Source organism: Aspergillus affinis (genome assembly GCF_023601865.1).
Source record: "Aspergillus affinis strain CMG 70 chromosome Unknown NODE_141_length_87381_cov_86_155033, whole genome shotgun sequence".
In the NCBI taxonomy this organism is placed as follows: domain Eukaryota; kingdom Fungi; phylum Ascomycota; class Eurotiomycetes; order Eurotiales; family Aspergillaceae; genus Aspergillus; species Aspergillus affinis.
Window position 1 is genome coordinate 22,176 of NW_026515922.1, and position 21,171 is coordinate 43,346.

At 51.8% G+C, this 21,171-nt stretch overlaps 7 protein-coding genes across 7 annotated transcripts; 4 read left to right on the forward strand and 3 right to left on the reverse strand.

Annotated features, from left to right (window-relative positions):
* Positions 1-964: 964 nt before the first annotated feature.
* On the forward strand, positions 965-5,801 carry KD926_002049 (putative transporter; the record flags this gene model as incomplete). The annotated part of the gene is made up of 15 exons (XM_053093845.1): positions 965-1,270; positions 1,321-1,405; positions 1,475-1,525; positions 1,610-1,827; positions 1,877-2,050; positions 2,105-2,211; positions 2,266-2,426; positions 2,489-2,574; positions 2,628-2,817; positions 2,878-3,006; positions 3,093-3,294; positions 3,394-3,455; positions 4,120-4,510; positions 4,595-5,352; positions 5,542-5,801. 15 exons carry the CDS (start codon positions 965-967, stop codon positions 5,799-5,801), a joined length of 3,180 nt encoding a protein of 1,059 aa, XP_052951318.1.
* Positions 5,802-6,721: 920 nt separating this feature from the next.
* On the reverse strand, positions 6,722-8,336 carry KD926_002050 (actin-related protein 2; the record flags this gene model as incomplete). The annotated part of the gene is made up of 7 exons (XM_053093846.1): positions 6,722-6,808; positions 6,866-6,943; positions 7,001-7,566; positions 7,647-7,872; positions 7,974-8,117; positions 8,190-8,236; positions 8,318-8,336. 7 exons carry the CDS (start codon positions 8,334-8,336, stop codon positions 6,722-6,724), a joined length of 1,167 nt encoding a protein of 388 aa, XP_052951319.1.
* A 698-nt stretch (positions 8,337-9,034) lies between these two features.
* KD926_002051 (NAD(P)-dependent oxidoreductase) lies at positions 9,035-10,217 on the forward strand (the record flags this gene model as incomplete). Its single annotated transcript, XM_053093847.1, has 5 exons — positions 9,035-9,052; positions 9,112-9,300; positions 9,387-9,718; positions 9,771-9,908; positions 9,959-10,217. The coding sequence occupies 5 exons, from the start codon at positions 9,035-9,037 to the stop codon at positions 10,215-10,217; spliced, it is 936 nt and encodes a 311-aa protein (XP_052951320.1).
* A 543-nt stretch (positions 10,218-10,760) lies between these two features.
* On the reverse strand, positions 10,761-14,639 carry KD926_002052 (uncharacterized protein; the record flags this gene model as incomplete). The annotated part of the gene is made up of 4 exons (XM_053093848.1): positions 10,761-11,866; positions 12,160-12,710; positions 13,354-13,379; positions 13,446-14,639. 4 exons carry the CDS (start codon positions 14,637-14,639, stop codon positions 10,761-10,763), a joined length of 2,877 nt encoding a protein of 958 aa, XP_052951321.1.
* A 1,156-nt stretch (positions 14,640-15,795) lies between these two features.
* On the forward strand, positions 15,796-17,099 carry KD926_002053 (DUF3712 domain-containing protein; the record flags this gene model as incomplete). Its single annotated transcript, XM_053093849.1, has 5 exons — positions 15,796-15,962; positions 16,019-16,443; positions 16,518-16,532; positions 16,603-16,727; positions 16,797-17,099. 5 exons carry the CDS (start codon positions 15,796-15,798, stop codon positions 17,097-17,099), a joined length of 1,035 nt encoding a protein of 344 aa, XP_052951322.1.
* A 431-nt stretch (positions 17,100-17,530) lies between these two features.
* Positions 17,531-19,117, reverse strand: KD926_002054 (SAGA-associated factor 29 family protein; the record flags this gene model as incomplete). Its single annotated transcript, XM_053093850.1, has 3 exons — positions 17,531-17,813; positions 17,873-18,398; positions 18,577-19,117. The coding sequence occupies 3 exons, from the start codon at positions 19,115-19,117 to the stop codon at positions 17,531-17,533; spliced, it is 1,350 nt and encodes a 449-aa protein (XP_052951323.1).
* A 287-nt stretch (positions 19,118-19,404) lies between these two features.
* On the forward strand, positions 19,405-21,022 carry pmi1 (mannose-6-phosphate isomerase pmi1; the record flags this gene model as incomplete). Its single annotated transcript, XM_053093851.1, has 5 exons — positions 19,405-19,435; positions 19,512-19,532; positions 19,592-19,683; positions 19,739-19,976; positions 20,034-21,022. The coding sequence occupies 5 exons, from the start codon at positions 19,405-19,407 to the stop codon at positions 21,020-21,022; spliced, it is 1,371 nt and encodes a 456-aa protein (XP_052951324.1).
* Between the last annotated feature and the right edge of the window lie 149 nt (positions 21,023-21,171).

The following is a 21,171-nucleotide window of genomic DNA, read 5'->3' on the forward strand; positions in this document are numbered from 1 at the left end:
AGTCTGATCATATTTGGCACACACATGCTGCGCTCCACTCAAATGGAGGATTCCCCAGAAGACAGGGTCCAAAGACGTTTATTGCCGGTCTCCCGGTGTTCGACTCACCCTCGCATGCTGCATCTCCTCCAGCCTCACCCTTGCGTACAATGATTTCCAACAACCTCCATCTGCACCTCCTCTAGGGTAGACGAGGCGAAAGGTCGCACCGCACGAAATTTGCATGATGAGAAATCACTTGTCAAACTGCGCGGTAACTCCTATTAGTTCGATTTGAAGGCCCGGTATCCCTTTCGGTGTAACGCATTCCAGCAGAATCCACGATCTATGCAGGGATGTCGGGGAACCAACCCCAAGGCCTGACATATTGAAACGTTATCTCGGGTCACAAGGAAATGCTTGTCTCCTCTCTTTTGACCAATGACTCCGGGAATTTTCGCCATCGTTGCAGAGTGGAGTAACCCGGAGATAGTTTCTGATGCCATACAACCCCATTCCCTCCATACTTCATGACTTAATTTTCGGCCTTCCACCTGCACAAGACATTCTCGATGAGGTTATGCTGCAGTGATGCCCTACTGTATCTTGCACCTCGGCACCGAAAACCGCTCGAATCCGGTTGTTATGCTCCCAAATTCGGCCGAGGCTTTGTCGACCCAGGCCTGGCTGGACCCGGAGGCAATGCATTGGGTTCCGCCACATTGCTGAAGCGCATCGTCTAGATCGCGGGATTCTGGAAAAATCATGAGCTGCATTATCGTTGAATCGCGTGATACCTGTGGGACCGGCAATGCCTGACAATGTGGGGATCCCCTTGATTACCACCGAAAAGAACCGCAGACAGGACCGCGGGGAAAGTAAACCTTTAAATTGAAGGCGTGATCTCGTTCATAGGCTAGGGAAGGATAGTGGTTACCGGTTCTACCTGCTCTGCGATTCAGCACCCCAACGTGGCTTGGCAACAATGTCTCTTGCAATCGCCCGTACCGCGGAGGGTCCCAACTCGTCGGAGTTGGACATCGAAAAGAAAACCAATGTTTGCGTGAGCAAGCATTCTGTGTCCCCTTCTGAGTCCGATGGTCTCGGGGATCCAGGCCATGCTCGCCAGTTCTTCTTTCAGAGATCGAAGAGCTACGATCCCGGTGCCATTGCCACGCAGCCGTCGGTATACGATGACCCGGACCTCGCAGAAACATACCAGCCGTTGCAAAATTGGGAGAACATCCATCGGTTCGATACGTCCGCCAGGTGGACCTGGGCAGAAGAGAATGTACGCCAGTCGCTGTTAAAGACTACCCGCACGAGACTGATTTCCTTCAGAAAGCTGTTGCAAAGCTTGATAGGCGCATTATGATCCTGGCATGTATCATGATCATGGCATTGGAGCTCGATAGGTCCAACGTTCGTACGTATTGCTATTAATATTTACTCTTATAAGATGATTTTGACTGACTGGTCTTTTGTCATCTTGCAGAGCAAGCGAATGCGGACAGTCTTCTGGAAGATTTGAATATAACGCGAGACGGTAAATTACCCTTCCAAACTGCCAAACTGCCAAACTGCCAAAAAATATCAAATTCAAAGCTAACAAGTAATCTGCACGACCTAGATTACAACCTTGGGAATACAATCTTCAGATTGTTCTACCTTTTCAGCGAATTACCCGGGCAGCTCATCGGAAAGTCCATCGGTGTCGACCGGTGGATTCCCCTGCAAATGACGTGCTGGTCTATCGTGGCTACCAGTCAATTCTGGTTACGCAATCGAAGCTCCTTTTTAGCTTGTCGAGCCTTGATAGGGATGTGCTCAGGAGGGTTCACGCCCACAGTGAGTCACTCAAACGCCGGGCCCTCTGACCCGGACTAATTGGGCGTAGATGGTTCTCTACATGTCATACTTTTACAAGCATCACGAGCTTTCCGTCCGTCTTGGCTTCTGGTATGCCGCGTCGTCACTCGCGGATATTGTCGCCGGGTTGCTGGCATACGCCATCTTGCATCTCGGTGGTATTGGCGGATATGCGGGCTGGCGTTGGCTGTTCTTGATCGAGGTTGGTTCAAGTATCTATCAGAGGTGTCCTTTGAGCTTACTGATGCATCGACAGGGGCTGTTTACTTTGGCGCTTGGCCTCATTGCGTTCCTCCTTTTGCCGCCGTCCGTCACGCAGACTGCGAGTTGGGCACGAGGAAAGAAAGGCTGGTTCACGGCACGGTAATTTTTGCTTAACTCGAAAGACCCGAAGAGTGATTCTAATGGAGCTTATAGGGAGGAAACCATCTTAGTGAATCGTATCATCCGCGAGGATCCGTCAAAGTGTACAGCGAATAGACAACATCTGCTCACTCCGAAGCTTGTCTGGAAAAGTTTCAAGGACTTCGATCTTTGGCCATTATACATTATTGGCCTCACATTCCTCACCCCATGGAGTTAGTATCACCGTTCTAGGATGGTTCTACGCAGGGAAATTCTAATATGTCTATTTGAACAGCAACCGTCTCGCAGTATTTCACCTTGATTATGAGGGATTATGGTTTCGGCACGTTCAACACCGTTTTGCTGTCTGTTCCATATAATGTATGAGATAATGTCTATTTCATAACACGGTTTCGAGTCTAACACTCTCCTAGCTCGTGGGCATCACAACACGAATCTTGCTTACTTATTCCGCCGAATATTTCGGGTCGATTTCGGTGATGGCGATATTAGCGCAGGTCTGGATGCTTCCGATGTTGATATACATGAACGCGGTGGATTTTGGGCAGGTCAACAGATGGGTCGCATGGACAGTCCTGACGGTATTCCTATCGCATCCCAGCGGTGAGTGTGCCCCTTTAGATCTCCCATAACGTGAGACATGCTAAGAACAGGCCTCTATAGCCCACGCCCTGCAAGCGGGCTGGAACTCTCGCAATTCGAACAGCGTGCGATCTCGCGCCATCTCTGCAGCGCTATATAACATGTGTACGCAAGTGTCTGCTATCATTGCGTCCAATATCTACCAGGATGGTGAGTGACCAACCCAATCGGACTCTCCCTTCGGTGACCCGGAGATTGGAGCGGAGGGGGCTAATTTGAATCGATTATGTAAAAAGAGGATGCACCAGGATACTCGAAAGGCAACCGGGTGCTCTTGGCCCTGGTGTGCGGCAACATCGCCATCTACGCAGCCACCAAGGCGTATTACATTTGGCGCAACCGAGGCCGGGACCGGAAGTGGCAGGCGATGGGCGAGGAGCAGCGAGTGGAGTATATCGCAACCACGGCGGACCAGGGCAACAAACGGTTGGAATTCCGGTTTGCCCACTGAAGCGGAGGGATAGAGATCCTTATGATAACATGAGTGTTAATATGAATATGAATCTTGAAATTGATTGAAATTGGCCTTGGCTTTAGTCATGGGAACCTAGGGCTGGCTGACTCAGCAGCCCTGAACGGCGAGGCTGAGTCAGCCGTCCGTATGCGACGACCCCGTGATGCTGGGCTGTAACCTCGTCCGGTGCCTCTCCGTTCCCCTTTCCTCAGCTTCGGTTTCCTCCTCTCTATTTGCCCTTCCTTGTCGGTGGTGTAACCTGGCTTCTTCTCTATCCTCTTGTCTGCGTGGACTCGACTTTGGCTTCATGTCGTTGCTCTCGTCCCGCCCCCTAATTCCGCCGTCAATCATTACCTAGTCCAACGTGGCCGCAACCGCCGATCGAACACGGTTATTCCTCTCCAAGTCTCCAACACTTCCAACACTTATATGCATTCAAGGCTGCGACCTTCTGCATTCTCGGTTTCCACTCCAGTTCCACCCAAAAGCTAGCGTTGTTCTTCCGCGTGATATTCCTTTGCCTTTCCCATGATCGTTCTGGATGGCGTATAGATCCTCGGTCTCGACATTTCTCTCGCTCTCCCATCTGTCGACGTAACGAAGTTACCAGCATTCCAATTGAAATAAGCTCGAAATCTGTTGCCCTAATTCCTGTGTTGTCTCTCTATCTCTTCCTCCGTGCGGGGCTCAGGAACCGTTTAATTCTTTATAAAGGTTACTTTCCTTTTTTGTTCTTGTTCTTTTTCTTTTGTCTGTTTCCTTTTTTTTTTTAAAGGTTGTGACGGAAGATTGAGACAAGGTGGCTTCAGATCAAGCGCACTTATTGGGTCCTGAGGAGACCCGGGATTCCGAGCCGGTTCTCGATTCCCACGACTTCGATGCCGATATGTCCATGAATCGTCCTCCCATGCACCGACCGACCGACGGGCGGTCCCACCACCAGCCGCTGCTGAAAGAGGAGCAGCGCGGTCGAATGTCTTTCGGGAACGGTGACGCCGAAGGCAGGCCTATGCTTCACCATACCCGCCGGCCAACGATCCGAGATAAGAGCCCCGAACACGATGCCGAGCAGGCGACTCGCAAGAAGTATATGATCGCGTCCGGTTTCTTGCTGCTGAGTTTGGCTAGTTTCGTGGTGCAGACTGAGACCGCGGTATACATTCAACATGAACTGCATTGGGATAAACCGTACGCCATGCTGTAAGTTTAGTTTGGTGGGGAGAGGCTTGGTAGATTTGGAAGTATTCATTTGGTTGACTGTTTTTGCTCTTTCTTCTCATACAGGTACTTGACGCACGGTTCTTGGGCTCTCTTGTGGCCCGTCCAACTCCTCATCCTACGCATCCAGAAACGGAAACTCTCGTGGAGTGCGTTCTGGCGACGCCATGTCTTTCTTCTCCGGACGACGGCGCAAATGGTCGAATCGCAGGATCAACATCTCTCCAATTCGCGGGTTCACAACCGATCGCCCGTTCGCTACATGATCAAGACCACGGCCTTTGTCACGACGGCTCTTACTATTGCTGGTGGATCCTGGTATGTCGCCGTCAACATGACGACGGCTAGTGACTTGACTGCAATCTACAACTGCTCCGCCTTCTTCGCCTACGCATTCTCCATCCCGCTGCTCAAGGATAAACTGCGACTTGACAAGGTGCTTTCAGTGCTAGTCGCCATCGTGGGCGTCCTGGTGGTCGCATACGGGGATCGGGACGAAAGCAAGAAGACCGCCGACGGCACGGTAGGTAAGGGCAGCGACGAGGCGGAACACCGACTCGTGGGCAACATCATCATCGGTATCGGTAGCGTGCTCTACGGTCTGTACGAAGTGTTGTATAAGCGGTTTGCCTGTCCGCCGGAGGGCACCAGCCCCGGCCGGAGTATGATATTTGCCAACACCTTTGGCAGTCTGATTGGCCTTTTCACTTTGTCGGTCCTTTGGATTCCCCTGCCCATCTTGCATTTCCTCGGTTGGGAAACCTTCCGATGGCCCACCGGCGAAGCCGCATGGATGCTGATGATCTCCGTCTGCGCCAATGCCAGTAAGTCTTCCTATGCCCTATCTAGAAGCATTGTAAAACCTTGCCCAGCCATACCTTAGATTTTGTAACATGAAAACCACCACCCCCGTTAATAGCACGTAAAACCAGAAAGAAAAAAAAAAAAAAAAAAAAAAAGAAACAACAACAACAAAAAACAATAGCTGACAATCTGTCCCCTTCTTATCTTAGCATTCTCCGGCTCCTTCCTTGTTCTCATCTCCCTCACTTCGCCCGTCCTTTCCTCCGTCGCCTCTCTCCTGACCATCTTCCTCGTGGCCATCGTCGACTGGCTTCGCACTGGCAAATCACTCTCCATGGCCTCCATCATCGGTGGCATCCTCATCGCCGTCGCCTTCTTCCTTCTCAGCTGGAGCACCTACCGCGAGATGAACGAGGAGCGGAAAAAGCGACTCCAGAACGAGGACATCGAGTCCGATAGCGACGACTAGACCTCACTGTCTACTTACTTCTATACTCGGACATTATTCATCCTCCATCCTCCACCAATTTATTTAACTAGACTCGACCTCTCTGTTTATCTCGATCTTTTTCGGTGGGTTCTTGGTCATTCATCGTCTTGTATCTTTTTTTATTATCCCTCTCTATAACGCATTCCTTGGCATTCGATATCTGTATTCAATTCATGATTGGTTTGGCTGGTTGGTTGGTGTGTATGTAGGTAGTTCAGGTGCCTAGTGTATAGATTGGTGTTCTTTTTTTTGTTTCTTTATTCTCTGGTTTTATATAGACTGTCGGTGGTTATTAATTTTTTTCGCGTCGTGGATTTTTTTTATCTTATTTACTCTCTTTCATTGTATATTCTATTCAAATTGTATTCCAGAAGGTTTTTCTTTTGTGAGGATTTTCGGGGTCTAGTCTAGAGTTCGTCAGATATAGTATGTAGTTATTATGTACGAGAGTTTTTTATAGAGTCTGACCTGGCCCTGTTGTCATTGCACACCCGGGATGAAGAATGGTCATAAGATCAGATCAGGTTTACTTTCTCTATACTAACTACATGAACACAGTGTAGGCGGTAGAAAAAGGAAGAAAGAAAGTACACAAAAAGGGGGTGGATGTTTAGTCCTATGTATATGTACGACGCATCACGGTATCGAGTTCAGACTCTCAAAGATAGACCTGCTAGGAGCCGTTGGTTGGTTTGGTTGGTGCTGGCTGGTGGTGTAGTCTCTACTCAGTAAGTATGAGAAGATGAGAGAGGGGGTGAAGATAAAGGATAAGGAGTGAAGCCTGGGGGTAGAATGCTCCCAAAAACAAGAAAAGCATCGGATAAAGTCGGATGAAATAGAGAGAGAGAAAATAATATAATCAGACAGATAAAAAAAAGGTTTATGATTTTGGTTTCTTTTTATCTGGGACCGAGTTTGGCCAGGGCACGAGCACCCTCTTCCTCCCATTCTTGCTTGGTAACCCACATGTCCTCCTTGTCGGCGATCTGAAAGGTAGAGTTGTTAGTTCATTTTTTTAGGATAGAAGGGAAGGGTATGCATACCAGGTTGGCGAGCACGGCACCACCCAAGAACACCATGTGTCTCCGCCTCGGCGGGTCTTCGATGCGAACCTTGAATTTCTAGAGAAAGAGTCAGTACACCTCTGAAGCATGGGCTTGTCGTCACAATAAACATACGTTCAGTCTCTCCGGGTCCCCCTTCAACACGCGGGTCAACCACAGCTGCTTCAGCTCCTTCTCCAACCGCGAGGGCAGACCAGGGTACATGCTGCTTCCTCCACTGAGCACGATAGCCTTGTACAAGCTGGAACGGACGTCGACGTCGGCGCCCTGGATGGTGTTGAAGAGCATTTCGGCAATACCAGGCTGGTCCACGTCGACTAGGTGCGGCTGGAAGAGACACTCGGGGGCTTCGAATCGCTCGCTACCGACACGGATGACTCGTCCGTCGGGCAGGGTGTAGGACTCCACCAGGACCGTCGTGTCCTCCGACAGCTTCTTGTCCAGCTCCAAGTCGTAGGAGACGTAGGCGAGCTTCTCCTTGATCTGGCGCACCGTCTCGAAATCGGCCGTACGGTTCAGCGCGTAACCCCGACGGAGGAGCAAGGCGATCAGGTTCCGGGTGACGTCCCGACCGGCGACATCCAGTCGGCGGATGTGGTGGTTCAGGACCGTTGATTCGTAAACCGGGATAATATGGGTGACACCGTCACCGGAGTCCACGACAACACCGCTGCTGAGACCTAGGACACGAAGGAGAAGGTCAGCACTAGCCGCTCATCATGCCGCCTGGGTTCCGGATATAGGCCGAAGGAGCACTCACCCTGGGCGTACAATGCAAGCACAGCTTGAATCGCAACGTAGACACCGCCGAAGTTGTAGTTTTCCAGCATCACTTCGCACATCTGTTCCCGGTTCTTCAGGGGGTTCTGGGGGGGTTCGGTGAGGAGGATTTTGCGACCGGTCGGGTCGATGCCCATTTTCTCGTAGAAAGTGTAGTTCCATAGGTGCTGCATATCGTCCCATTTCTTCACGATACCGTTTTCCATCTGTCCAGCGGAGTGCGCATTAGCAACACGTCGGCGGTTGAGATTCCCCATCCGGCTCGGGCGGAGAGGGAAGCCATGTAGGGAGATATCGAGAGACATACAGGATAGCTGATCTGGAGCATCGATCGGGCAGCGGCAGCTTCATCTCCGCACATAATATCCTTCACAACGATATCCCCGGCCTGTTCTTCAGTTCGCAAGATAGGTCGCCCCACTATTGAGGGGAACTGGTGCTCTGGGAAGTTCTATCGAGGCGGCAGACTGTCATTAGTCGACGGGAGAGTCTCGTCATCGGGTTTCTAGTAGTGAAGGCGTACCTGCGCGGCATATCCGACCTTGAGGAAACCGGTTCCTCCGTCGAGCACTGGGAGAGTTGGTTAGATGGTTGACTGACGGGAGCTGGGGGGGAAGCTGTTGGGGGGAAACATAGGGGGGAAGAGCTTACCAATGGGCATGTCCGCCATGGTGAAAGAGGGAAGTAAGATGACAGATCGAGATCAGAGGTGAGAATTAGACAAATCGGGCGAGACCAGCCAACGCGACGGGGGGAGAGAGGGAGAGAGAGAGAGGGAAGTATGTATGAGCAGCGACGGACGGCGGAGGAGAAGGAGGTGTGGCTCTCCACCCGATCGGGTCGTGTCGTTGCCCCAGGCAGGCACCGGGGGGGCGGAGCCGCATCATCAGCCACGTTCTCGTACGGAGTACGCTTCTCTCTCTCTCTCTCTCTTTCATACGCACGCTCTCTCTATCTTGATATATACTCATTACCGGATCCTGTCCCTCATCGCGGTCAATGTGACCGGTCGGACCCGGACGATCCCCAGAATGTCGTAAGAGTTCACCCACAGAGCCGCCGCTCCTCTTCCTCTGCCTGATGACGTAGTATTGTTGCTCCCCGTAGAAGATCCAGTTCACGCTGCACAACCTCACGGCGTAAGACCGACCGAAAATCAGTATATTCTATCAGAGAGATGATTTAGAACTACTCCAGACGTCAAAGACTAAACAGACATAAATCTAATGGCCTATCGCCGTTGTCCGCTTTGCATCGGGGTCCCTCGATCGGGAATCGCGTAGAAGAGGAAATCAATTCATCTCTACGGATTACAACCTCTTCCAATCCCATCCACCATCCCTTAACCACCACCCCGGAAACTACACAATGTTTCGCATCGGCTGGGTAAATCAGCTCTCCCCAATTCCAATCGCTTCTGGTCCTAACCTCGACCCCTTGAACAGTATGGCCTCGGCTCCATGGGCCAAGCCATGGCCACCAATCTCCAACGACACCTGGCGGCCCAAAAGGCCCCGAACCTCACCTTCAGTAACCGGACCATGTCGCGTGGCGATGTCTTGAAATCTCTGGGTGCTAAGCCGAAGACTGATTTCAAAGAGGTGGTCGCTAAATGCGACATCATCTTCACGATGGTGTGTTAACCCGTTTGTTGAGGTGCCTAGAACAGCCGAACAGCCCATCAAAACAAGCTAACTGACGCGTTGCAATGAATCTCAAGGTCTCTAACAACCAGGTTCACAATACCCTGATCCAGAATGCTGTCACATCAGAACACGACCTCCGCGGCAAAATTTTCGTGGACTGCTCGACGATACATCCGGGGACCGTACAAGAAAGCGTCGAAAAACTCAGGGCGAAGGAGGCTTCCTTTCTAGCGGCGCCTGTCTTTGGCGGTCCCTCGATCGCTGAGGAGGGCAAATTGGTCTTTGCGATTGGCGGGCCGAAGGAGGCGTCCGAGGTCGTGAAGCCGTTCATCCAGGACGTGATGGGTCGTAAGGTGATTGATTGTGGGGAGGACGCTTCAAGAGCGTCGCTCTTGAAGGTTGCTGGGTATGTATTCAAGAAAAGGGGAAATATATGAGTGACTAACATCATATCGTAGTAATATCGTAACCCTCAACTTGATGGAAGCGGTGGCGGAAGCCCAAGTCTTTGCCGAAAAGACCGATCTTGGGACTGATCTTATGGAGGAAGTCATCGGCGAGGCGTTTGGGCCGATCGCCGGGGGTTACTCGAAGAGGTGAGTCCGGTTCCCTCCTTAGTATCTTGTCTCTGATTTATCGTCTGTAGATTGACCACCGGTGCCTATGCGCCGCACCCGTACTCTCTGCCCGGATTCTCCGTATCCAATGCCATCAAGGATGCCGGCATTGCTATCAGTATCGCCAAAAAACATAGCGCATTTGTGCCAGGCCTAAGAATTGCTCGAAACAATATGGAGATAGCTCGGAGATATGCAGGACGGCATTTAGACAGCACCTCTATGTACGGAACGCTGCGTCAACAGTCACGGATGGAGTTCTGGAACGAGAAAGCCCGGCAGGATTGAGAGGACATGCGACCTATAGTCTTGTATAAGAACTTGATCTTACATCGTGGATATTGAACATTTGCTACTGTAGGGTCTATCTACTGACGTTCATGCACCAATCGCTTCAGTAAGACAGATTCGCGTATTTCGGCTTCTTTACTCGCAGCTTACACAAGATTCTCTACAGGTAGTTATGCTGCTCGCGGCAAAAAAAAAAAAAAAAAAAAAAAAAATTAAATTCGGCCTGGCTTGTTAGCTCGCCATTAACCTAATTCATCCTCGAGGCTCTAGATTACAAACGGCATATTCTCATCCGCGGTTACAGTTCGAATCCTCGAATCCTTTGGTTGAATAAAACCCACATTAACTGGGCAACATGTGAAGGAAACGACGGATACAAAATGGCTTGAAGGCGAGATGAAGACAATGACGGCCACCGAGCTTTTGGTTTTAGAGGTTGGTTTGTCTTTCTTCTTTCTTTTTTCGGTCCTTTTGTGGAGGGAAGATCAAAATAAACCTATCAAAGTATTAAATATGAGAATCGCCCACCTGATTCCCTTATCAGGGTGTGGTCCTAATCTTGGTGGTTTCAACTAGAGACGGATAGGCTTCGGCAAAGGCCGGCCCCAAAGTCCAGTTGCTGAGATTCCGGAAATGTCTTTCGAAGACGGGGTTGATAATCAATTCGTCACCATCTCCCGTCGACAGAAGACAATCCGTCGCCTCGTACGGCCAATTGACAGACAGCGTGCGTGTGAATGGGATAAACCAATTCTCAAATGGGTAATCTCGATACGACATCACTACGCGGTCGCGCATCCGCGGCCAGGGCAGGTAGTCAATCCAAGCAGGATGCGGAGTCAACAACTGCGACGGACGAGGGGTCAGCCAGTCTGGCACGCGGTCGTAGTTCTCCGGGGTCGGGTAGATCTGCCATCGCATGAGGATGAACATGAGATACAAAACGGCCACCTGGTCCGGCAACGATGAGATATCGGGGAACGTGCGTAGAATGTCAGTAAAGACCTTCGACAGCGGGTGGGAGTAAACGCTCTTTTCCGGATTGAGCAGCGACGAGACGCTGGGATAAGGCGGTCCAACTAGCTTCTGCTTGGGGACCCCCTGTGCCGCCTGCCGTTGACGATGATGAAGAAAATCCAACAAGATGGCATCCAACGTACATGTCGGAGCGATGTTTCGGATCGGGGTCAGGTGCGCAGGGAGCGCCTGTTCCCCCATGGGCCCATTATTATGCGGGGGCGAATAAACAGCAGGCGCGCTCAACGGGGGCGCGCGGAGGTTGTCCGAGGCACGGCGGAAGCCCTCCACTTTGGGAACCTGCTGCGATGCATCTAGAAGGAAATTGAAGCCCATTCGCTCATCGCTTCCGAAATCCAATCCATGGGCCAGATTATGCCGTTGGTAGTCGAAGGCAATGCGAAACGAAGTAGACGATCCGGTCGCGCTATCCTGCCGAATTCCACCGAACGTGGGCGCCGAATGGGTGGAGGAGGGGGTTTCAACGCTGGCAATGGATTCGGAGTATTGCTGCTCCGTTGGTCTGGGGTTACTAGCACTAGGATGGTTGGATTCCAAAAAAGGCAGAGTCGTAGAAAGGGGAGGAATCGACTTTGTGCCACCAGACGGAGTCGAGGAGGGGGGAAGATCTAAAACTTGTTTCTTAGTCTCAACCGCACTAATTGATTCACACCCATGTGGTCTCCGAGTATAAGCAAACAAGAATTCTTTTCTTCTTCTAAAAAAAGAAAACGAAAAAGAAAACGAAAAAGGAAGGAAAAGACAAAATACTCGAGTGAGGGCAAAAGGAGAGAGGTAATAAAAGCAAAGCGAGAAAAAGTTTTACGGAAAGGTGGTAAAAGCAGGGGAAGAGAAAGAAAGGCGACGACAAATGATAAGAGGGGACCACAAAACACAGGAATGGTAGGTAGGTAGGTCTTACTTGAAGTATCCTGTCTCCCAATTAGTGGTTGAATGATATCCAGAATCGATTTCAATCCCTGTTTTATCTCCGCATTTTCCGCTTGAATAGCTTCATTCTGCTTCAAGGCCGCCTGAAGATCGAGAAACGGTTTCTGGGAGGAAAGATCGCGCACACGCTGCTCGAGGGAATCAATGTGAGTCTTAGTTCGCTCGCGGATGGCTCGCTGAGCCTGGCGATCGTTGGCACGCTTCTTTGCCAATTGCTCCGGGGTAAGGTTGGCGACGCCTCGAGCCGACATGCTATTCAACTTGCGTTTCCGCCCCGCAGGCCCGCCATTATCAGACGCCGGTGTTTCTGCATCTGCAGAGGCCAGGCCGGTCGGGGTGGGAGAGTCTTCTAACTTGACGTCGTCCGGATCCTGGCTCATGGATGCAGACTCCATCACCGGAGATGGCGCCACATCGTTCAGAGGAGGCAGGCGGTTGGCCATTGCCTCACTCGCTGTGTTATCGAATCGTAACGGCCATTCAAAACGGCCGAAAAAGCGGGAACAAAAGCCAGGCACAAACCTGGTCAGCAAACCAAGTTGACAATCCGCATGGATGGAAAAGGAAGAGGGAATAAAGAAGAAAAAGAAGAAGGGAGGGCAGAGAGAAGAAGAAAAAGAGGAATACGAGGGAGTCGAGAAAAGGAGGAGGGAAGCGAAGAGAAGGAAGAGGAGGTTCGGAATGGACGAAGGTGACAGTTCTGGAACAAGTGGAGTCCCGCCGAACTTAATCCTGGACCATCACATGCTCAGGGTCTTTGGGCTTGAAGCTGCAGGAAGGATGTAGTTATGTGGTCTGTATGTACGCCGGTCCCCGTATATAATCTGCTTATCCAAACAACGTCCCCAGCTGGGGAGGTCCAAGAATAAATATTAAGGAAAAAAAAAAAAAAAAAAAAAAAAAAAGAATAATCAAAGACGAACTCCCTGCCAGCAACTGCAAAGCCGATCCGCCCCCATAAAAACTACTTCTCAACCGAGAATTCCGCTGACCCATCAGAATAATGCCGAATGGCATGTGCATTGCACGGAAGAATGCAGGAAGACGTAGAGCATTATAGACACGTAGAATGGCTTCCGTCTCGCCGTCATAAGTATAGCGCCGTGTGAAGACGACACGAAAATAAAATAGCATAAAATAACAATGAGAAAGGAAAGATATTCACTGAATCATGTGGCCCATTTTGGAAATCTGTTTGGTCATCGCGTTAGCTATCGCCCTGCCTAGCGTCAAGTCGGGGGGGGGGATCCAACTCACCTTCGTTCTTAAATACCCCTCGACTTCGGAACTCTTGATGCCCATCTTTCCGCCCGATCTCCATGCCAGTGGGATCATCGGAACCCGTTCCTTAACAACCACCTCTCGGTTGGGTCCTTCAACGGCTCGCACCTTGTCCGGGTTGTTTGTCAACAACCGAATTCCATGGGGGTTCGAATCCACCCCCAGACCCAGATCAGCCAGCATTGCTGTCGCCAGACCGTAGCTCCGGGCGTCGGCCGGATGACGCAGCAGTAAATTGGCCTCGACGGTGTCAGATCCCAGATCTTGGAGATTATACGCCTTTAACTTCTCTCCCAACCCGATCCCGCGACCTTCCTGCCGGAGGTAGATGATGACACCGCCAGACGCATTCGAAGGCACGGTGAGATCCTGCTGGGAAGCGACCGCGGCCAGCGTCTCCATCGGTAAGGACATGAGTCGCGCGGCCTCGTCAAGCTGCTCACCACAGTCGCAACGGGCCGACCACGCCGTCTCGCCGGTATAGCACTCCGAGTGAATTCTCACTAGCGGTGCTTGGCTGGGGCTGCTTCGGGGGACCCCAGGTTGATCCGACACGGGACCATCGGTGGAAGCAACTCTTCCCTCACCCTCGGCCTGCGCGCTATCGTACCAACTACTCACCCGCCCGGGATGAAGGGTGCCGACGTATGCCCCGCGAATCATGCGATCCATTTCGGTCTCCCCCGGGCGGACTTGGTCCAGACTTCGACTGCGGATAGTGTTTCCGAACACAATTGCCAGGTGCTCCTTGTTATCCAAATCATTGCGGTAGAGGTGAAGGAACATCTCGGCGCCGTTGGTCGTGGGGATCCGAGCGCGGACGATACATTCGACGTTCGGAAGACAGGAAAGTAGTTTGGGCGGTTTCGAGGACAATGCTGGCTGCGGTAGCTGGGCCTGCTGTAGCAATTGTGCCGTGTTCAGGGTACCCCCCGGCGTTGCTGGCGGGGTGAAGGAAGGTGAGAGGAGCGAAGCGGGCACGGCGGGGGTGACGTCGCCTGGACCATGCTCGGCATTGTCGGAGTGAGCGTCAGCACGAAGCTCATCTATGCGACTGGTTGGTAAAGGTGCAGCCGGAGTTGTAGACTCAAGCGATAGACCATCGACAGGTTCTGAGGGCGATGGTTGTGAGGCGAAAGTTGGGGAGGCGTGTGAGGGCAAGTTCGCCATTGCGGAGGGGAGAAAGAAGAGGGGGGGGGGAGCAATCCAAAAACAGTCTAGAGCGGCAACTAAGCAGGGTTCATCGATAACCCACGAGCATCATAGGTATGAGCGTACTCGAACAACAAATGGAACGGGGACGACAGAGGACAATTTTCTTCTAAAGCAAAAGTATAGCGGCGAAGCCCGGGAATTGCGAATTGATGACTGACCGAGTGAATCCCTCGGAGTCTCGGGACGGGCGGGGTGGCTGACTCAGCACGGAGTTAGTCAGGCATTTGTCAGGTGAGGCTGGGCGTCTAGCAGCTTCCGTCATTCTCATTTCTCATCCTGTGAGTCTATTTCACTCTTCCATAGTTCATACACCGGACGGTCCCTCGATATCCCGTTCGTGCTTCATAGCTCATGCCTCTAGTAAGACTTCATCACGTCAGTCAATGGTAATCATACCATAAACTATATAGTCCCTCGTCGTCAACTCTACTACCCACCTTGGAGCCAATTCATCACACTCGAAGCTTGTTCGATGTGGGTGGCCAATTCAAATGAAATGAATCATGTTGCAGTTCAAATTCCCAGTATCTCCAAAGTATCCATCCTGGCGGTTGATTAGATCCTCGGCGGTTAGAATGACTCGCGGATACTTCACCAGTACTCTGTGCTCCGTACTCCGTCCACCGGCAGGGGACCGCTGGATTGTGCATAACCCTAATCACTTAAAAATCAGGCGTGCGCCTTGGTGTCCCCAAATTCAGATCAATTTCCAAACCGATCGACTCCCAACATCCCAGATAGTGATAGTGACATCAATGCCGCGGTCTCTGGCCGCGTACCCGTCGTATCTCATGTGAAGTGGATAAAGGATCGACATCGTCGCCTCCCCTCTCCCCCCATGGGGTTGAAACAGAGGGGGAATAATAAAGCTGAGCGGTTTCTTCCTACAAAAAATATTAGGCCGTGCCAAAAACCCCTCCGTTCCTCTGATTTCTTCCTCTTATGCGATATTTGGGACGCGATGGGAACTAGAATGGGTGATTGAACCGGCATCAACCACCACGCATGATACATTTGGCCCCAACTGAGATCGCCTTCCTTGAGCCAGCAGCCTTTTCACTGTATATTCCTCGGCTGGTCCGTGGAATTCAGAAAATACCTCAAACAGAAAATGTCTAAATCGGATATAGAGCAGATCTCAGATACATCAGAAGCCGACGGTACCTCTACACCAGTCAAGCCTACGCTCTTCCAGCGATGGAAGGCCCATATGAAGAAATGGTGGTGGATTTACCTGATAGCCTTCTGCATTATCGTCTTGGTGACTGTCCTGCCTATGTGAGCATCATTTTATCCAATCTCAACGGCTTGTACTAATGTGGATATCCAACAAGCATTTACGTGGGAGTTCCTAACTTCGCCAACAACTATATCAATAACAATAACTTTGATACTTCCGGACTCACCATCTCAAATCCCACTCCGGACTCGTTCCATATTCGCCAATCTCAAGAATTTCACGTTGGGGGTGGATTCAGTGGCAGCGGCAAGCTCTCTGCCTTTAATGCATCACTCAGTGCCCCTGGGTCGGACAAGACCTTTGCTACTTTCCCCGTCCCGGAGATCGAGTTCAGCGATGGCGCCACCCTCGACATAGATCAGGATCTGCACCTTTCTTGCGTTAGTTGCTTCTCGCAGTTAGCGGCGTCCGCGGTCTCGAGTAAAGACTTCGGCATTGTCATTTCCGGAAATCCAGATCTCAAGGTCAAGGGCCTTCCCACTGCTCAACTAGATATTCACAAGAACATGAAGATGCAAGGTATGTTCAAAAACCCAGCGTCTTGTCTTCAACGACTTCACCAAGTAAGTATCAACTGACATATACTTCAACAGGCTACAACGCCCAGGGTAAACTTACCCCACCACCAATCATTCTAGACCCCAAAAATATACATTCTAACCAAAGCATAATCACCAGAGTTCCTCAACCGCGATGGCGCATTCAACGTAACCGATATCCATATCTTCGAACCCCCAAAGAAAGGCTACAACTTGAACGCCACCGTAGCATTCAAAAACCCAACCCCATTCAACGTCGAAGTGGTATGTCACCCCGTCGCATTCCAAAGCCACTCCACTAGGTAACCTTGATTGAAATTTTCCATTCCACAGGGCTCCGTCGGTTTCAACCTCACCGTAAATGGCGAAGACCTCGGCTACATCGACATCCCAAATCTAACCCTGCGACATGGTCTCACCAACGCCGATATCCTGGGCAATATCAGCATCAAGACTCTCGTACGTCAGGGCATCTATGATGCCAGCACCGAGGAACTGGGCAAGGTAACGATTGGGCTGCATGGCAATCGTTGCATATATGATGGCAAGGAGATTCCGTATTTTACGGCGGCGTTTAAGGCCGTCAATGCGTCGCTGGATGTGGATTTGTTTAAATATGCGAAGGGTCTTTTGTGAGGGCGGACCGATTTGAAGGCCATCGTGATTGTGGAGCATTGATCAAATAGAATTGACTTACGGTGCATGAACCAGTCAACCTGACTAGTTGAAATGCAATCTGATAGAAATTGCTCTAGACTTTTTCAGTGATCATGACTAGTTGAATTTCATAGTCCTAGCCTATATATATCACTAAGATTATGAAAACTACCTAGAACAATAGAGCAAAATTAAGCAACCGGCAATCTATGATCCAAACGCCTCGCTTCTGGTCGAGTAGTGCTTTTTCAACCGACAGTAAAAATAAAATATCGCCAAACTAGAAACTCCTTAACCCCCTTTACCAATGAATGAAAACCGCTGCGGCGCAAAGGGTATCATACGGGCCAGAACTGTTTGGTCCCGGAAGTGAAGACTGTCTTCCTAGACCGCTCTTTCGAAGAATGGGCTCATTTACCGGGGATGTCGAGGACAAACCGACGGTCGACTTCCATTTCCTTGTCGTCTTCCTCGCCTTCGAACTTAAGACGGTAGGTATCCTTCCTGGATCCCATGACTTCCGCACGGTAGAACGTGGTCGTATCAGGGTACCGCGCCAGGACCTGCTTGCCCACGCTGAAGGAGGGCAACGCCGTCCCGACTCTCGGAATGGGGATCAGTGAGACGGCTGTAGTTTTGTAGACAGCGCCCTGCTCGCCGTTCTCATTCGGCTCGGGATCCTGAACGTCATACCTTGAAAGGGGAACTCGGTCAATTACTTGGCAACTTAAGACTGGGGAGCCATGCCATACCGTTTCTTATTTCCCTCGCCCGTGATAGACTTGATAATGCACTGGATGCCCTCGCCTTCCACACCTTGTTTGTTTTTGTTATGTTTGAAGACAACTTCGGCGCCCATGGTCAACTGCCCCGTGCGCTCGGCCACCATGCCCTTGGTACTCTCTGCTCCTTCTTCGACTTTGACGTGCACGCTCTCTCGACTTTCTCGGCCGTCCCGGGCCTGCGCGCTCGAGACGCTGGTACTGCGCTGGACACCGCCCTTGCGGTTCGCCTTATCTGAAAAAGACGGACCGGACGGGCCAGGCGAATCGGTGGCCGATCCATCGACATCGTTCCTCTTCTTGCGGGACTTGCCCAGAGCAGAAGCGCGATTGAGCGGTGCTTCCATTTCGGAAGCTTGACGGAGAGCGGTCAAAAGTCCCAGATTTTTGATCACGTCGCTCGGTTCATCCTGGAGGATGGCTCGTTCATCTTCGCAGAGCTTGGCCATCTGACGGTAGAGAGCATCCAGTTGGTTATGCTCGCTGAGCGTAGGCTCTGTAAGGAAGGTTAATATTTGCTTAGTTTTAATGTATCCTCATTCCATCAAATGACAATAGAGGCTCGGGAGACGACATCCGTCATGGTCATCCACCAACGACAGCTAGATTCAACAGCTGTTTCTTGACCTTGCCATCATCGCAGAATGAAGAAAGACAGAGGGGGTTGTACTTACTCCCACCGTCCTTCCCAATCTTCTCGTTCAGTACGTGGATCTGGTCCCCGATGAGCTTTTGCTTATCGTTCTTCTCCTTGGCCTTGCGCAGATCTTGTAGAATCTTGTTCCACATGTCTGTTTCTTCATTGGCAGCCAGGCCATTATCCCTGGGCATGGGAGGGCCCCTGGGGCGGTTGCGCGACATCCTGGAAGACGACTGGGGCGGCTCTCCAGGAGGAAATGCCTTGCCTTGCTTCTTCGGCTGCGTCTTCTTTTTACCCTTGGCCGGGATTGCAACCGAGTCTTTGGCTTTCTCCAGGGTCAAGGCCTCCCAATCAAAGGCAGAGACAATCTCCTGATTGGATATACTGCGCGTGCCGCGAACTGCACCCTGGCGGAGATCCTGCGACTGACGATGAGCAGTAGCAGCGGCCTTGGACGGGGAAGCTTGCGGCGCCGATGATGGGCGATGGACGGCGCGGGTATTCTTGGCGGGCGACTGGCGGCTGCCGGGAACGCGCTTACTGCCCCACGGGACGCGCTGATTGGAGGGCTCCATTGCCGTCACGGGGTCGGAGGCGGATAGCCGAATGGGGCTTAGTGCGGGATGGAGGGGCAGAAAGCAGAAGGAAAGCGGAGCTCTTCGTCCTCGCGATCTCTGGAGGGACCCAACAAAAAGTATCCAGACGGAGAAATTTATCGTGGTTGACGGACGAGAAGCTGGACCTGATCTGTGACCACTCACTCCCCCTGGAAAAATCACTCCTCAGCCGAGTATATCCTCGATTTCTCTGTCTTGTTTGTTTCGACTTCAACTTCTGACCGCCCACTTCCGGAACAGACAGAATGCGAGTGCCGTTGTTTCGACTCCAGTGTGGTAAGCGTGGATTCTGTCAGGGACTGACTGGACGTTCTCAGAAAGGCTAATGGACTGGGGTGGTGTGTGTGTTTAGGAGTCAACAGTTATGACTGGGGTAAGATCAGGCAATCTGCGGTGTTTCTACGGTGAATGCTGTGCTGAACGTCCTTTTAGGAAAGGTCGGCAACGACTCCGCTGCGGCCAAATACGCAGCTACCACCGCTGCTCCTGACTTCTCGATAGAGTCTGAGAAGCCATATGCCGAAGTCAGTGCCTGCCCTTCCTCCCGCCACGAGTCTCCCGCTAATCCCTATGACGTAGCTATGGATGGGCACGCATCCCTCTCTTCCGTCGAAAGACCTCGAGACGCAGCGAACCTTGCTCGATCTCGTGCAGGATAACCAGGCGTTGATGTCCACGGAGGTCGCGGAGCGCTATGGCGGAAAGCTGCCCTTCCTCTTCAAGGTGCTGTCGATCCGGAAGGCTCTCAGTATCCAAGCCCACCCGAACAAGAAGCTCGCCGAAAAGCTTCATGCCCGGGATTCCCAGAACTATCCTGGTAAGGATAAGCCACCCGAAACTGGCTATGCTGGCGTCGGCTAACCGTATCCTGCAGATGATAACCACAAGCCTGAAATGACCATCGCCATCACGCCGTTCGAGGGCCTGTGTGGCTTCCGTCCGTTGGCCGAGATTGCCCATTTCCTCAACGCCGTAGCACCCTTGCGTCAACTGATCGGCGAGGATGCGGCCAGCCAGTTTGAAAACACGATCAAGGGCTCGGAGGACTCGGAAGACCCTGCAGTGACACAGAAGAACAAGGAGGTTTTGCGGGCGGCTTTCACATCTCTGATGCAATCATCGCCCGAGAGCATCGAAGCCGCCACCAAGGACCTCGTCGCGGCGGCCCATGACTCTCCCGATAGCTTCGCTACCTCCGCCAGTACGCCCCACACCAACCCGAGCAACCCGGCCGAGCTGGCCGCTCTCATTACGCGCCTGAACGGACAGTTTCCCAACGACATCGGCTCGTTCGTGTTCTTCTTCCTCAACTTCGTCACGCTATCCCCCGGAGAGGCCATGTTCCTCAAGGCGGACGACATCCACGCCTACATTTCCGGAGACATCATCGAGTGCATGGCGTCCTCCGACAACGTGGTGCGCGCGGGCTTCACTCCCAAATTCAAGGATGTCAGCACCCTCACGGACATGTTGACGTATTCCTACGCGCCGATCGAGGAGCAGAAGTTGGAGCCTAAGGACTACCCGTACGTAGTCCTCAACGTGCCCGCGTACTCTAGCATGTCGTCCAGTCTGCTCTACGACCCTCCCATCGAGGAGTTCAGCGTGGTGAAGACGGAGCTGAAACGCGCCGGCGCCAAGGCGACCTTCGACGGCCTGGCCGGCCCTAGCATTGTCATCTGCACCGGCGGCACTGGTAAGATCACAGTCGGCCACAAGACGGAGGAAGTGAAGGAGGGGTATGTGTACTTCGTGGGCGCCACGGCTGAGTGCATTATCGAGAGCACTGGCGAGGAAGATTTCACCACGTTTAAGGCGTTCTGCGATCTGACCGGCAAGGAGGACATGGTGAATGGCCACTAACTAATCTTGTGTATGCGAGGTACCAGCGAACAGAAAAAGCAAATATAAATGACGTGTATGCTTATGCAATTTATTCACTTCTACCGCTGCAGCCGAGGTAAACCGCTCGAGTGACAGGAGCGGGGATCTTCTCCGTCTTATACTCTTCC